Source organism: Pieris rapae, chromosome 2 (assembly GCF_905147795.1).
Source record: "Pieris rapae chromosome 2, ilPieRapa1.1, whole genome shotgun sequence".
Taxonomy (NCBI): Eukaryota; Metazoa; Arthropoda; class Insecta; order Lepidoptera; family Pieridae; genus Pieris; species Pieris rapae.
In genome coordinates this window covers 1,361,127-1,378,228 of record NC_059510.1, presented here as the reverse complement: position 1 = coordinate 1,378,228, position 17,102 = coordinate 1,361,127, and the positions used below count along the sequence as shown (strand labels likewise).

General features: G+C 33.3%; 1 protein-coding gene across 1 annotated transcript in view; it reads left to right on the top strand.

The window, feature by feature from the left end:
- Positions 1-791: 791 nt before the first annotated feature.
- Positions 792-17,102, top strand: part of LOC110995615 (A disintegrin and metalloproteinase with thrombospondin motifs 3) — a 47,529-nt gene continuing 31,218 nt past the window's right edge. The window contains exons 1-5 of the mRNA XM_022262867.2: positions 792-1,432; positions 1,504-1,610; positions 1,678-1,846; positions 4,398-4,563; positions 15,534-15,674. Of these exons, the coding sequence (XP_022118559.2) occupies positions 868-1,432; positions 1,504-1,610; positions 1,678-1,846; positions 4,398-4,563; positions 15,534-15,674 (1,148 nt within the window). The 5' untranslated portion in view covers positions 792-867. The remainder of the gene's footprint in view (positions 1,433-1,503; positions 1,611-1,677; positions 1,847-4,397; positions 4,564-15,533; positions 15,675-17,102) is intronic.

The window sequence follows — 17,102 nt, the reverse complement described above, 5'->3', positions numbered from 1 at the left end:
CCAGGAATTACTGTTTTAATATTTATTTCTGTTTTACATTTATCAATCACCGCAAATCAATTTAACAACTTCTTTCGCTATTTACGTCATGTATTGCATAATCAAATGTTATTTACAAATGTGCCCAATTATTAATTGATGAAAGTAAAGAATTTCTCATAATTACTTTAATATAAGTAATTTTATTACAAGTAACTTTATTTTATATTTTTCCTGAATGTTTTCGTCATCTCCTGACATATGGCTATCTATGATTTGGATTCCTTTAATTATTAATAGAGAATAAAATAATGATATGTTTGTTCTTAATTCAAATTTAAGTTAAAGTTGTCGTTATGAATTATTGTCACACCCCTTTCCGACCCAACTTGCACATGTGGTCCGAGCTTTAAACAAAAACGGGTTAAGTAAGTCCTCACTATTCTGCAGTGTTCCGTACTTTCAACTTAAAAACCCAATACATCAGGTCTTTTAAAAAGGATTTCGTGAAATACCACTTTGTTTTATTATACTAATAAGGTATATTTTAGAGTAGCAGCCGTCCTTTTAGTCAACCGTCTCATATATCCATGAATTAGACTCTGCATAATAAACTAAATATGCTATCAATTTACATATATTTCTTTCCTTGAAAACTACATCAGCATATTTTAATATAAATACATTGTTATTCTACGTATTCAACATGGAGTACTCCAATCTAACGAGTATTTAAAATTGGACCAAGGATCACTAAATCGGTCGCACGCCCTTTGTTTACAAGTGACGCATGAGCCGAGTCCAATGCAATCTATAAACCGCGGAGTCGTTTACCTTCCGCGCGGCGAGACGGCCGCCATGTGCGTACATGTGTGAGCGCAGCGGCCCATGCGCCCGCCGCCGGCGCACACCATGCCGCGCTGCCTCGCGCCAGCCACGCTACTGCTGTGCGTCTGCGCCGCCGCCTGGCGTCCTACCACAGACACTGTCGAGTTCGTCCCGCGCTCTCGGTCAACCCGCCACATCCACAGCAGGATTCACCATCTTCACCTTCTCGGATGGCACCTGGAATTACAAGAAAATAGAGCGATCCGTTCCCCATACTATAACGAGTGCAAGTTCTATAAGGGACGGGTATTGTATGAAGAAGGATCGGCGGTTACTGTGACGGAATGTGGGGGGCAGCTGTATGGTCTATTGCAAGTGGACGGTGAGGATTTTGTCCTCCAGCCAACGAACCAACGCTCCGAGGGTAGTCATGTGTTGCGTCGCCGTGATGTGTTGTTATCGGAGAGGCCCACCGCCTACAACCTCACAGGAGACACGGTCATCGACCTTGACATTGACTTCGAGGATGACCCGCCGTCACCCACGATGCACGTGCGACCGCGGCACAGTGACCACGACGTTGAACATTTCCGAAATGTGCTTCCCGTTTCGAGACCGGTCTCAGGTGTGTCCCCGTTGTGTGTTGACCATAAGCGGTGTGCAAAAATGCATTGTTTCGTTTGTTGATTGTTCCAGGCGCAAAAGGTCTGTGGCTCGAATTGGCGATCGTGGCGGACCATACAATGGTCAAATTCCACGGCAGGGAACGGGTGAAACATTATATCCTCGCTATAATGAACATTGTAAGTACGTTGTGGATGGAGGAAATAATTTCGAGTGCACATTCAAACTATTATGTCACGATTTAAGGTTAGTGCCATCTTTAACGACCGCTCGCTGGAGTCGAACATGACTCTGGTTATCAACAAACTGTTTCTCTATGAGGAAAAGGATTCTGTAATTAAATATGGCAATGTTAAGAAGTCGCTGGAGGCTGTGAACAAATGGAATTATAGACATCTTATGAAACTACCGGCAGGTACGTACATTAAGGGCCTGTTTCACAATGTCCGGATAAGTTCCAAATAAGCTATTTATTACCTATTGGTAGGATAAATTAGTGTTTGTTGCGTATCATGACTGTCAGATACCGCTATTCGTCATGAAAAGCGAAGTTTCGTATTCGGAACTTTTATCTTCCAAATATTGTATGTGATGCATAGCTATTTGGTACTTTATCCATACATTGTGAAACAGACCCTAAAACTTTTAAACTAACTTTCGGCTTGTTTAAAGACATAATTTTAACTGTAGTTACTAAAATTTTATGTTTTCTTAAACAACAGTTATTTTATCATTCGCTAAACGTTCCGATATTTATTAGCCGTAAAATTTTAGGTTTGCTGTTATTGTATAGATTACAATAAACAATAATAAAAATTATAATCTTACTTTTCATAACACAAATAGAAAATATATTTTGTAGTAAGCACACAATTTTTACACTAAAATATGAAACTATAAATTTTGCCACAACAAAGTATTTTTATGAACAGTTTATGCGAAAGTTATATGATCTATAAATCATAATTAGTTATCTCATAGAAATGGCGTCGGTATTTGTCTGGAGTATTTTTAAATAACGAACCGTAACCCATGTGCATATTAATGATTTTAAGTATGGAAATAGACGCGAATAATGCTGATTTATTTGTTAATAGTGGTAGCACTATTAAGAAGATTTATTAATGTATGATTAAAACAATTTTATATGTATACATAATCAATCGAAATTCAAACATAATACAAAATTAATTACCAACACAAATTTATGATATTCTTAGCATACATAGTAATAATAATAATTCAAATATACAAATAGAAAATAAAATAAAATTTAAAAGAGTTGTTCACTGTGGCACCTGTACTTTTAATGCTGGCAACATTTCCTGGCTGTATTGCGATACTTATTTGTTGAAACATATGTATATATTTAATTTTAACCTGCAATCAGCTTCCTAGCTTTTATCAGATTTTGAGGCAATTAGGGATTCGCAAATCCAATAATTTGTTTTCCCTTCGTAACTTGCAAACTATCAAAGCAAGCAGCAATTACCAAGAGGCCCGAAGCTATGGAGTTAAACATTATAATTATCTTAAAAATACTTCTTTGACACTCGAAATAACATACATAAATTCAAACTATGCCCTATTAAAAAAAAGCTCAATCCATCCACGCCAAATTACAGAATATATGCAGCGTAAAGTTGGGCGTATCTACAGTTAATATCGTTATATAATTGAAATGTTCTTCAAAGATCAAAGACATTATGATATCATATTTATAAATATTTTTCCTCAATTTTCTTTTTCTTTCTCACAACAACAGTCATAAATACTAAAGTAGTTTTGTAAAATCACTGTATTTTGTCGGGAACACAATTTGACAAATTCTGGTCATTAATAAATAAACTATTTCAATGCTGTTATAAATGATAAAATATGTCTAAATTAATGTTTACAAACAGTTATTTGTGGACAGTGTGTCCTTCGACGAATGGCTCCTCAAAATTTTCCCAATTATTTCTCTAGTAGTGCGGAACCACATTTTTTAACTTTTTTATATTAACCTCCATTGTATTTGACATAATAATTAATCAGTATTTAAATTACTCTTATTTAGAAAATATGAAATCAGTGTTAATTGTATTTTATTAGTAAACGATCAGCCTTAATTTCGTTTACTTATAAATAATATTGTCTAAATTAAATATTATTTTAACATTATTGGCATATTGACGTATCGGATGCTTGTCAATAGTCGTAATATGAATATGAAATTAACAGTAAGTAATTTGAAGAATCTATTGACTGATTCATTATTATGCCTAAATTACTAAGAGCATTTATAATATAATATATATTCAATACTTATACAATAACAGCCACAGGACAGTGTACAAAAAATCTGAAATTAGTATATTTCCATCCACAAAAAGAGTTCATCAAATTCAAAACAAAGCCACATTTGGACGAAAATGGCCAACATTAATATTATGATAAGTTTCTAGAAATTTGTTATATTCCTGTGAACTTATTATATAACTATCAAGTTATCTAAGTACAACGGGTAACATTTTGTACTGATAAGAGAGAATTCGTTGTAAACTATACCAACAGCTGTTGCATAAAACGTATAAAATTGTACAATATAGATTATGATTTTAATTAGCTGAACCATCCGGTTTGTAAAACCCATTATTTGAGGATTACCGTATTTGAACCAACTTGGTTTTTCATATATTATAGGTTCTTTCGGAAATGTGTGTTTCAACAAATTTTCCCGCCATTATATGCAAACTTTTTATTGTTGAATAGAAGAAGAACTATTAATGGCTGTAGTTTGAGGTTGTCTTTGGTTTATTTAAAAAATGTTGTATTACGTTTGGACACAAATATATGTAGGTGATACGAAGTTCACCTAGTATAATTAATAATTACTAACCTGGGACGATTTGTACATAATCTTTTTAAAACTATTTCATACTAAGAAAGCTTAGATATTTATTGTATATGATATACCTCTCTAGATAGCACAGGCTGGGACGCTACTCTATGGCTGACGCGTGCACAGCTTGGAGGCCCTTCGGGCTTCGCCCCCGTTGCTGGTGTCTGCTCTAGAACGCGTTCGGCGGCCATAGACAGGGACGAAGGACTTACTAGCGCATTTGTCATCGCTCATGAACTGGGACATTTGTAAGTACTTATAAATTCAGCTTATTTTAGATAGTTCTCTATATATAATATATAACTTATTTTATCTACAACATTATCTATGTAGCGACACCAATTCGCGGTTACAAGTGCGATGAGGTCATGCCCTAAAACGCGCTAATTAAGTTGTTATTTAGCGTCTGAGGCCTACAGGTAGGTTGGTCAGTGACTGGTTGACCATCCTAACTCAAAGGAAGAAAGAGACCTTCCTTCTTCCCGATAATGAAACAATTCCACTTAGGGTCAAAAGAGCGTACCAATTCTTGAAAGGCTGGCAACGCATTGTGAGCCTTCTGGCAATGTAAGTGTACTTAACTCCTGCCTTTTGCCTCCTTTTACATAAATAAAACATATCAAATAAACATATATATAAAAGAAAGCCGTCTTAGTTACACTATTTATTACTCAAGTACGGCTGTAGAATTAGAATCCTGGTTGTGTGGCGTCTCCCGAGACGGACATAGACACACAAAACGCAATCCATAGCTAAACGTAATGTTATCTATGATATGATTGAAAATTTGACAATTAGAAGTTTAGAAGGTTATCGGTTTATGTGTTTATTACGAAGTTCTATTAGCTGATAATGCTGACATTAATTATGAAAAACGCCACGCCAATTAGATGCTTTTTATTTGTTTTAATAAGTTTAAAATTTTGTATTTAAAAAGTGTATCAAAACATGTATCCACTATTTAATAATAAATAATCACAAATTATTTTTTGAACATGACCACGAAGCTTTAAACGATTCACATTTCCTATAAGCAGCTGACATCCTGTTTACACACATTTGCCTTTTACTGTTCACAACACGTACACAATTTGCAAGTTAATCCACGAATAAATTCCAAAGACAAGCTCACAGCTCCGTTCATAATAAGCCTTAAAGAGCTTCATCGTTTATTTATTTATAAAAGCTTTCCGACGCTCGAGACACTGATACAAGAAAAATACAATTTTTAATGTAAAAAGTTGTATCCGAAGAGATTCTAAAAAAATTACAAAACTTTAAGCTGGAGGAACGTTGACCTAGTTGCTTCGGGTCGTGCGTTCGAGTCCTGGCTGTGCAACAATTTTTCCAATCTTTCTTTATATGTGCGTATTTAACATTCGCTCGGACGCAGAAGGGAAACATCGTAAAGAAACCGACCTGCCTTAGACCGAAAACGTCGACGGTGTGTCAGGCACAAGAGGCTGATCACCTTCTTGCCTATGAAATGAACACAAAACAGATTCAAAATCTGAGGCCTAAGCCTAAAAAGTTTGTGTTGACTGATTTTTAAACCAAAGTATTAAATTATAAAAACTAAACGAAAATCGATTTCAAAGTGTGAGGTGAATGGTTTGAAAATTAAGAAGAGATATAAGGTTTTAATGCGTTTAGGAATGGTTTAGTTAAAAGTTAAGATAATATTTTTTTTATATATTTATAGGTGCACTCTTAGCATAAGCTAACGCATAGTAATCGCACAGAAACAATGATGTAAAGAATGGCTCAAAGCCACGACTTTCTATCCCAAGCTTAACCACTTCACTTTCGGAGCAGGATACGATTTGCTAAACACAATTTTGGCAAAAAGGCATTTGTTTCGGAAGTTCGACGTATTACTTCGTCATGTTTATCTCAGTAAAGAAAACGCCTACACGTAGGAATTACTATAATTATATACAAGCCTTTTTTAAGTCAATATATAGATAGAGAGCCAATATCCACCAATATCGATCCTGACTGAACTCCACTTACCATTGGTCCTGTCCATATGCCGAATATGCAGAGGCGATGAGAACTTGAAGACACTGATTGCGGTGACATAGAAGGCATGTCGCCGTTTACCAACCAGATGGACTTCAAGCGAAAGTCTTAGCGTCCTCTAAATACTGTTAAGAGAGGCGCTGGATACAGTTGGATGTCCACTCCAGATGTTTCCTTGCTAATTACGACGCTCATACATGAACTACCGACTGAAGAGATAGAGATAGACATGCTTATTCCATATAGCTTCAAATACTGACTGTGTCGATTCTGCATCCTGGAAATCTTCTCAGTACTGAGATACCTACTCATAGAGGGATGGGACCAGCCCTATACACAATATCCTATTTACTAACTAAATATATCTCTATTTAACCATGAAGATCCTATTAAGTTCTTCATTGTTGATGATCTTAACATTGAACTCACGAAGAGGAGGCTAGATCGATGTGGTATATTATATAGTATTAAAACTGTATAATACATTCTTTTGATAGTTTCAATTTACATACATGCTTCTATTTCGTTCTGGGAAATTAGGAATATGTGTCACAGAATATTTGTAACAGTGGCTCGAGTTTCAAATGTATTTATCATATTATTGTGGTTGGTTTAAAAAGTATTATGGAATGAAGTGCCATAGAATCTGGCATAAGTCCCTTACTCCAAACGGTTTAATTTGTTTCATTAAAATTTTAAGTAGTTTTTTTGGTCTCATATTCAGATCAGATCAGTTATTTCTTTACAAAGAGTCAGTGTTACTTGCTGCAGGGTTTAAAATAAATATCTCAGTGTTGAATCACAACTCAGTCACTAGGCTAACATTGAAAATAACTTTTAAAATACCGGCAACACACTCGCGAGCCTTCTGGCATTGAGGCTGCGGGCGGCTGTTTCACTTAACAACAGGTGAGTCTCCTGTCCATTTGATCTGGTCTCTTATATTTACTTCATTTTACACTTATTCTAACTGCTCATTTTATTATACATGTATTATATATATTATTATGTATAATAAAATATATATGTATAGTTCCAACTGTTTAAAATAGCCTTGCAGATGTAATAAATATTGTAAACCAATGTCGACTTTGTATTTCATTTCTTAGATTGTATTCCTATAAATTTGATTTCGAATTTTACCTACCACAAATATAAAACGATTTAAACAATCGGCAAGCAGAAGCATTACTTATCCTCTATTCTATTTCTTTTTCAACCTTCTTTTTCATGCACACACATACACACTTAGGTTTGTTCGTCATTCACACACACAATCATCAGATGTATTTATTATTCACTACCATCATTTAAAAATGTATTGTGTTATTTTGTTAAAACAGCTCAATTAAAGAAGAGCGAAGCTTTCCTATCTTACTGACTCACTAGAGTGGTCTCAATCTCAATCTTTATGTCTAATAGCTAAATATTTTTTAAGACAAATAATTTTCAAATTTTTACTAATTTAATTATGGGTTATAAAACAGCATAACTGGAAGGACTTAAGCAGTCTATTTAAGTTTACTTATCTTTTTCTTGAAATGTATTAATTATGTTAATCGTTATTTAGGTAGTCTATATAATTCTAGTCAATAAGGGGAAAACATAGAGTTGATTGTTACCAGTATGCTTTAACTGTAAAGTATGGACTGAATCTGGACCTCGATTCAAAATTTAATCTCCCACAATATTCATTCCTGAATGAATTAATTTGTATAGAATTTGAGATTTTGTCGGCAATATCATTTTTTGTACTACTAGATTATTTAACAGTTCCTCTCCACCCATTTGTCCATATACAAAACGTGTTGTTCCATGCTATGAACATAATTTTAATATGAATTTGCCTCTTAATTAGTTTGAGAGGAAAGTTTGTCGTGTTCATGGCTTCAGAGAGAATTATTATTGAAATTAACCTTTGCCTATGTATAAGTTGGTACATCATTGTTACGCCCTAAAGAGAATATAGCTTTTCTTCGTTACTCTATTTTATATTACTTAAATGCTTCAAGATTATTACTATTAATTTTTTGATGTCAATAACTTATATTATAAATAAAGCATAATTTTAATGAAATTAAGTAACGCTACCTTCCTTATTTATATCTTCATACTATAATATAGCATACTTAGTGTACACATATATATACATATACTAAATACTTATTACGAAATTTAATTAAAATAGAAATGACCCACTTCCATGCGGAAATCTATTTGTGATGCGTCAGATCTAAGATGCCGCAAGGTTAGGTTATCTTTAATCTGATTGGATTTGTGCATTTGGGTCAATAGCTGGTTTACCAGCTGCCTTCAGTGGTATTTCCGTATGACAAAGATTTGATGCTTCGGAAATATGTCTCTTTTACCAATTGCAGAAACTTAATATACAGGAAAAAAAGCAAATTTAGTATTTTAAATAGTTTTTCAATACTTCAATTTTATTGCCTCCTGTAAAATAGATCTTAGTATCCAAACAACGTTTAGTTTTTATCCACCTCAAAAATTACTGTTTAGTTTTTATGAAATGATTTGTTTTGTGTTTATGAAAGAGAAGGCAAACGGGCAGGAGACACATGTGATGTTAAGTGATACCTTCCACAGACACTCACATTGCCTCTGTCCGCTCTTTTCTTGAAGAACCTCGAATTGGTTCGGAAAACTTTACTGGGCAGCTTGTTCCTTACATAGTGGTGGTGCGCAGTTGTTGAACGACCATTACCGATACTGTATGATTACGAGCTGGGATTACCCCTACATCATCCATCTTTTGGTTATTTTTTTTTTTTTTTTTTTATAGAACAGGGGGCAAACGGGCAGGAGGCTCACCTGATGTTAAGTGATACCGCCGCCCATGGACACCCTCAATGCCAGAGGGCTCGCGAGTGCGTTGCCGGCCTTTTAAGAATTGGTACGCTCTTGGTATTTAATTTGAGGATTTGATTGCCTTAATGCTTCTACAAGATGATAAAGATTTATATATTCTAAATGATTAATTCGAAGACTATTTTAATTTATGTCTATACATCAATTTATAAGTATCAGAACAAAGATAAAACTTCCGTATATTACTTAATACCTTTTATTGAAGATGGGTTATTGCTCTCTGCTTGTTTGTTCAAGCAATAATACACCTTACTGTATGGTGTTACAGTTAAAAGATGTATAACATATCCTTATCAAAACCTCCGGTCATGCATTGTTCGTACGCACAATTTGCTTTATTACCTTGTAATTAATTCGCCGAAGACTTTTGTGTTATGGATGAACATTAATTAATTCTAATCGAGTGTTTGACTTTGGGAATTACGATATAATCCTTGAAATTTTTTCTTGCACTAATATAATGAAAAATTATTGGAATATTGGCTTTATAATATGATTGTCCTCAAAATTAAATTAAAAAAAAAACAGTTTTCTGTTAAAACAATTAATATAAGTATGTAGTGAAAACTTAGTGTTAACCGTCGGATTAATTTCCCAAAAATATTAATGATACAATTTAGTATTACTTCTATAATGTACATAAAATCTCCCGTTAACTAGTGTTATTTAAATGAATAAATATCGCTAATACTGCGAGAAAATCCTGCCAGCTTTAAAAATACACTACCTCAGTGACTTAAGTTTTTAAATTTAGTTTTCCAATCACATAATATGAATAATAATTTGTATTATTGTTTTGGTTAAGAAGTAAATACTTTAATATGTAAATTGGCTACAGATTTTATATTTAAAAAAAAGTCTATTGAAATTTCAATATTCCATACATTAAAAACCCTCTATTAAGGGATTATCTTATCCTATTAAACTTATCAACGTTACTGAACTGGAATATGTTAACGAGTATACATACCTTAGCCAAATAATATCTCCCACAGACCTCACAACAAAAGAAATCAAAAATAGAATAAACATAGGATGGAGAAGATACTGGGCTCTAAAAGAGGTCATGAAAAACCCGATTATAACAAACAAAGCCAAAAAGAAAAATATTTATTTCACCTGCCATGACTTACGGATGTCATTACCACTTTACTTTGGGAGGCCTATGCTGAAAAGCAAGACAATCAAGAAACCGGTGTCTAATAGGATATGATAATATAATATATGATAATATTTACTTTAAACAAATTTTCGTTAATTTGAGTAATAACTAATAATATATAATACTTTATATATTATTAGTAGTATATAAAGTAGAAATAAGATAAAAATATGTAACTTACAAGAAAGTCAATAAAGGCTATATTTATTTATTTATCAAGGGATTTAATGTAAAGATAATACACTCGTTACTACAAATATAATTTTAATTAAATGAAACAAACAGCCGAGAGGTTGATTGGGCATTCACAATTAAGCTCTCGAAGAGTTAAACTCGCGCCGGGTTTAGGCAAAGCTTAATTAAAACCTTTGTCTTGGTCTAATTCAAATAAAATACAAGAATTTCAAGGCCTGCAGACGTATAAATGAGATGTATGAAGTACGTCTTTGTCTAATAAGCTTTTTTTTTAATTATACAAATTTTAGCCATTACATTTTAATTAATATCGATATTGCTATTTTACTTGTGTGTTAACACTTCTAGCGCTCCCTGTAATGCTACCGTCCACAAATTGCTGGCTTTAAGCTGCAGAAAATCCTTCTCCGGTTTGTCGATCTAGCAGCTAGGCCGAACTGCTGGTTTCCGACCACTAAACTTCTTTCCCAGCCCGGCAAAGAAAAAGGTGCCCTATTTTCGATGCTCCCTCGTCATTTTGCAACTGAGCATTTTTCAAGGCAGTTATTGCCGCGCACCACCACTTTGTGGAACCAGCTGCCCACTAAAGTATTTCCGAACCAATTCGACTTAGGGACCTTCAAGGAAAGAGCGTACCAATTTTTAAAAGGCCGGCAACGCACTCGCGAGCCCTCTGGAGAGTGTCCGTGGGTGGCGGTATCACTTAACATCAGATGAGCCTCCTGCCCGTTTGCCCCTTGTTCTATAAAAAAAAGGCATCCTCTATCTATTTACATATTTCTCTAACGATCAATTATCTCCCAATCTTCACGTACCCATTTCTCTCCGTGTATAATATAGGTTATTTGAATATTTTACAAACTACCTTCGAATTATTTTAGATGAGAACAAATAAATATGTTTTATTTCGCATCATACTATAAACCCAGATTTATCACAAAAAGCTATTTAAATTGTTGAGATATATTGAATCGATGTCGCATTAACAGCTTACAGCGACGCCGTTAAAACCAGTTCAATGTTATTCCGATGATTCAAGAGTCTGATGGATCTTTAAGATATTCATAAGGATTTATGTTAAAATATAAATTTTCACTTTAAAATATTATTGTTAACAGTTGGGACAACATAAATGAGTTTAAACTTTGACATTTAATGTTGTTATTTTTAGTAACTTAAAATACAAAAAATAAATCAGTCCCGCTACAACCCAATTTGGGCCTCAGATTTCTAAATCTATTTCATTATTATTTGTCAATCTAATAGGCAAGTAGATGATTAACCGATGTACCTGTCTGATGAGCCTGACGCCGACTTTGTTCTGCTCCTACATACATTACATATAATTTTTGTACTTTATTCAAAACAAATAACATAATACATAAAAATATATCCAATAACTAACCTTAAAATTTCATTACATATTAAAAAATATGTATTATTAAAAGGAGTCCCTTTAGGCAAGGTTCCGAAGATACTGGCAGCGTTCCCCCTTTGAATAGCTAGACTAATCCTTTGTGCGAGATAGCTGCCAGCTTTTCGTTCTCCTGTGATGTCGACAAACCTTTTTGATAATTCCCTAAAAAGCCTTAACGTGCTAGGACCCCACGGACCAAGGGTCTCGACACCGAATGGGACTTTGATAATTTTTGTTACTTGGTATATGATAAACAAAATATGATAGGCAAATAATGGATAATCATTGATTCATGACAAAAATATGGTTGTGACAAAATTGTTCTTACGCTCAGTAGCCCTGTGTTGTGCGTAACTAGATATCACGTTGTGAAGATGGAACCTTTGTTAAATAACATTATGCAGCATCAACCACCGGAATATTGAAGGATAATTATTTTTCCTTGAAATATTGTTTTTCTTTTTTTAATTAAAATAAACTAAATAATTATTTATCTACAAAATTGTTAAAAACTTATATAATAAACTAGCGGACCCGACAGATGTCGTACTGCAATTCAAATATAATAAAAGGAGAACAGGCTCAGCCTGTGAATCAAACCTAGACTCCTCCCTGAAAAACCAGCTGTTTAGTTTCAGGAATAAATAAAAAACTTAGATACTGACTGATTTGTGAATCTAAACCATTCAGGGCGCCACCCAAACACATAAAAAATTCATCATTCTTTATATGTATATACATCACAAATAAATAAATTTAACATATTTAATCCTATCTTAAGAGACATAGTAAAGAGTAAAAACTCTTCGATAAAATATTGATTACGATACGCATTTATGATGTGCGGGTCTCAAATTAACTGGTAAAAAATTATACAATTTATTTGTGATATATTTTTAAGCAAATCATTGAGAACAAGCCTGGAGGCGTCTTAATTGGCTCGGCCTGTTGCGAGATAAGGCAATCAAACAGCCCGCGCACACGCCACATTTATTACTGAGATATTAAAAAAAAAATGTAATCTAAATATTTTATACGGTAATTAATCCTGATGATTAATTTAACTAACATTTTTAATACTTCGTTGTATTAAGAGTACATAAGTATGTTACTAATTAGCAACAACAATTTATTGGAACAGCTCTGGGAAGATAATATGGTCCAACTAGCGACACTTTACAAAATAAAAGAAATACGTAATCTGGACATAACTAAGCATAAAGCATAAACTAAGCTAATATAATGAAGATGACTATTGCTTTAAAAATATTTGAATTACCAATGATTAAAGGGATCTAGTTTATACAATCCACTTTTTTACCGGATTGAAGCTATGTATTATTAAACTTATTATTATTTAACATAATTTTAAATTTATCCAACGTTTCGCGTGCTTTACAGCGTGCGTGGTCACGGTGACTGAAGACAAAAAGTGTTGAATGGCAAAAAAATAACAGAAATTGCTCACTCAGCAATTTCTGCAGAAACCCTTCATCTTTTAGTCGATACCAACTCCGGGGAAATAAATACAGATAATACAACTTTTTCTACAGCTGTGACACTTTTTATACATTCAACACCTTTTGTCTTCAGTCACCGTGACCACGCACGCTGTAAAGCACGCGAAACGTCGGATAAATTTAAAATTATATTAAATAATTATAATTTTACAATAAAAATACATAGCTTCAAGCCAGTAAAAAAGTGATAAATTTAAAATGTCTAAATGTGTAAAAGCTATGTTAATAAAAGACAATACTAATACAATCGAATTGAATTATATCTTTTGTATAATGCAATATCAGTGCAATGTACTCATTTATTTTTCATAAATTCGTCTACAGGCATTAATAAATAAACTTCTTCACATTAAAGCTTTTAATATCTTGAACCACTATATTACTTTACCACTATTGTACGAATTCCAATGAAGAGGACTTACTCGGAGGGCAGGAAATGAGTTTTGGATTACTCGCCTTTGAAAAAGTGTGATAAAGCTGTAGGCTTGTATATTGTAAAAAGTTTCTAAATCTGTTAATTAATTTATGTAATTACGCTATGATTTTCGTATTTTAAATTTATCTCGAACTAATAGATATTTTCTTAGTCTATTTGTATTTTAATATAATTTTATATATAAATACTAGCGGATCCGACAGACGTTGTCCTGTCTACACGACTTTAATTTCAAAATTTCAATTTTTAATAAGCCATTTTGATGAAAATTATTATTCAAATGTTATGACAATATCTAACGATCCAGCACATGGTCACACACGATATAACACAATGATAACAAAACTTTTTTTAAATTTCGGGACAGACTAAAATTAAAATTCGAATATTATTTAAAATTTAACACTGCGATGGTAGCGCCGTCTGTCAGATCCAATGTAAAACATTCCAAAATCAACAACAACTAATAAATTGAAAATTAATTAAAAAAACATTGTCCAGCGGACAAAATTGTGAATTAGTGAGTAAACCATACCCAGATCCCCTTGAACACACACAAAAAATTTCGTCTAAATCGGTCCAGTCGTTTTGGAGGAGTTCAGTCACATACACACGCACACAAGAAATATATATATTAAGATTTCTACATTTTTAAAGTAGTGTTTCTGATATGGAAATGGGATGGTCATATAATAAGAGTAGAAAAGTGGAACAAAAGGATCATATTATGTAGGTACGAATGAAATAAGAGAAAACGAGGTAGACAGCTTCGAACTTTTCTGGGAAAATATGGATACGCAAAGCTCAGAACAGAGCAGAGTGGAAACTACAGGAGCATGAGGCCGTTCCCTTCACATTTCTGAGCCCGCTTGATTTTTGCAATTCCATTAGAGAAATTACTGCCATAAAGATTATTCGAAATATTTTTACGATTATAGCAAAGCAATCATGGCGAGATAGTAATAAAGCTATTTTTATATGACTAATAAAATGCCCTTTACCACGAAATTTTAATGTTTTTATATTACGTACATTGGTATGTAAAATTGTATAGAGTTAAAACTAAAAGCCTTCAAAAGCATTTAACCTAGATTTATTTAATTATGTTATATAATACTCATATCGATTTATGCACAGAATTTTAGTTTTTAATTAGTTGTTGTTATTATTAATATTTTAAAAATTTTAATAATAATCATAAGTATAATAAATAAATAAATCCTAGTTAGTATAATTTGGAAATATTCGTATAGATTAAATAATTTCAACTCACGGGTCACAGAAGGGAGTAGAAGACCTTTAAAAGGATTACGAGGGGACATTGGTTCAAAACAAAAAAACCATTATGACACCATTATAGCAGCCGCAACCCGCGCGTGGTTACTTGGCTACAGAATTTAGAACCATTTTGTTAGAATTGGGGTCAAATGGGCGATGAGAATGCCCATGAAAATCAATGGCAGATGGCTCGCGAGTGTGTTGCCGACCTTTATTATTTATCTTTCGTTGTACACTTTTATTGTAATAATTAGTTTTACTAGAGACGTATGAAACGTACTAATTCGCGTTCTCGTCCTCAGGTTAGGACTGACTCATGATGGGGAAGGTCAGTGTGAGACAGAAGGTTTAAAGGGATCTGTGATGGCACCTACTGTGCTGGCCACACTTCACAATTACGCCTGGTCATCCTGCTCGAGAGAACAGTTCCATGAAAAGTCCGAGTAAGTACGTGATATTTGTGTTCTTTTTCAGAATATTTGTCTTGTCATAATTACGGGCTAAAAAAAATTTTATTTGCAGAATTACTCCAATTATTATCTCTTGTCCTTATCACGGTTGATTCGAAGAGATTCGAAGATATTAAAAACAAAAATATAAAATAACGATAACAATGATAGTAATAATTCTATTACAATTAATTAAATTCTGTAATAATCTTAGTAGTAATAAGGTAAAATGAAATAATTGTATTATTTGTATTCATGTCTATGATAATAAAAGCCTTTTCAACTTTATCTCATTTAACTTTATTTAACCAATTTCTGTAAACCATTTTTCGAAAAATAAGGTCATAAAGAAGTTTCACTTGTTTGTACACTAGTACACGCACACATTATTTTTTTAAGTTTGAGGGTCGTATTTCGCAGGAAATTGATAAACTGGAAGTCGAATCCACAGTACAGTAGAACAATAAGTGATCCGAATCTCATTTGCCCTATGCTTCTAAGTCGTTTAGAAACATAATATACTTATTTTATCTTATACACCCGACTTACACACCTCATTGATATGTGCCATTTATTAATACGTATATTTTTATATATAAAAGAATATTTCTTATAAATTTCATGACCCCAGGTGAACCTCTCAGTAATAACCAATTGTAGGCATAAACCGATCAAGCGAGAAATTGTTTATGCATTCAATCAACTGAAGTTGTGAAGTAGCTACCATAGACACAAAAAGTTATATCTTTTAGTATGCAAATAATTTTTTACTTTATCAACATAGCGGGTTTCTTTGTCTTGTCAATTTTGGTTATAGTTCATTTACAGGTTAAAAGTATGGCATTTTTCTAGCATTTTTTTCATGTCTACTGATTTGCTATTCGTATCGTTATAGTTAGAGAAGGTATGGTACACCTCTGTTAGAATACCCTTAGGAAACATTTCTTTAACGATAGCTATTCTATTTTACGTTCTGTTGGGACCTTAGTAACGTTTGGCTCATTTGCTACAATTGATAGCTCAATTGTTGCCATTAGAAATTTTAAAACATTTTTATCTTACAAAAAAATCTCTATTCTAGGACATGTCTTCATCTGTTCTTGTCAACGAATTTATATATGTACCCAAAGTTGGTATATTCGTAATAATAAAATAGTAGGAAGTAGTGTGTAAGTATTTATGTAATTAGAAGCTCGGATCACGTTGGAGTTCCACCTCTTCGTTGTTCACGTACCCTGGTGCCACTTGGTGTAATTTGGTTCGTCGTTTCTTGTAAAAACAGCAAAGTAGAGTTCTAGCCCCCTTTCATCTTCCCTAGACATATATGTGTTCGTTTAAGCGGCAGTTTAACAGGCATCTTCTAGATAGGCCCTACACAGACCACATCGCAATTAAAATCAGTGTTTTAGCATCAACGAGTAA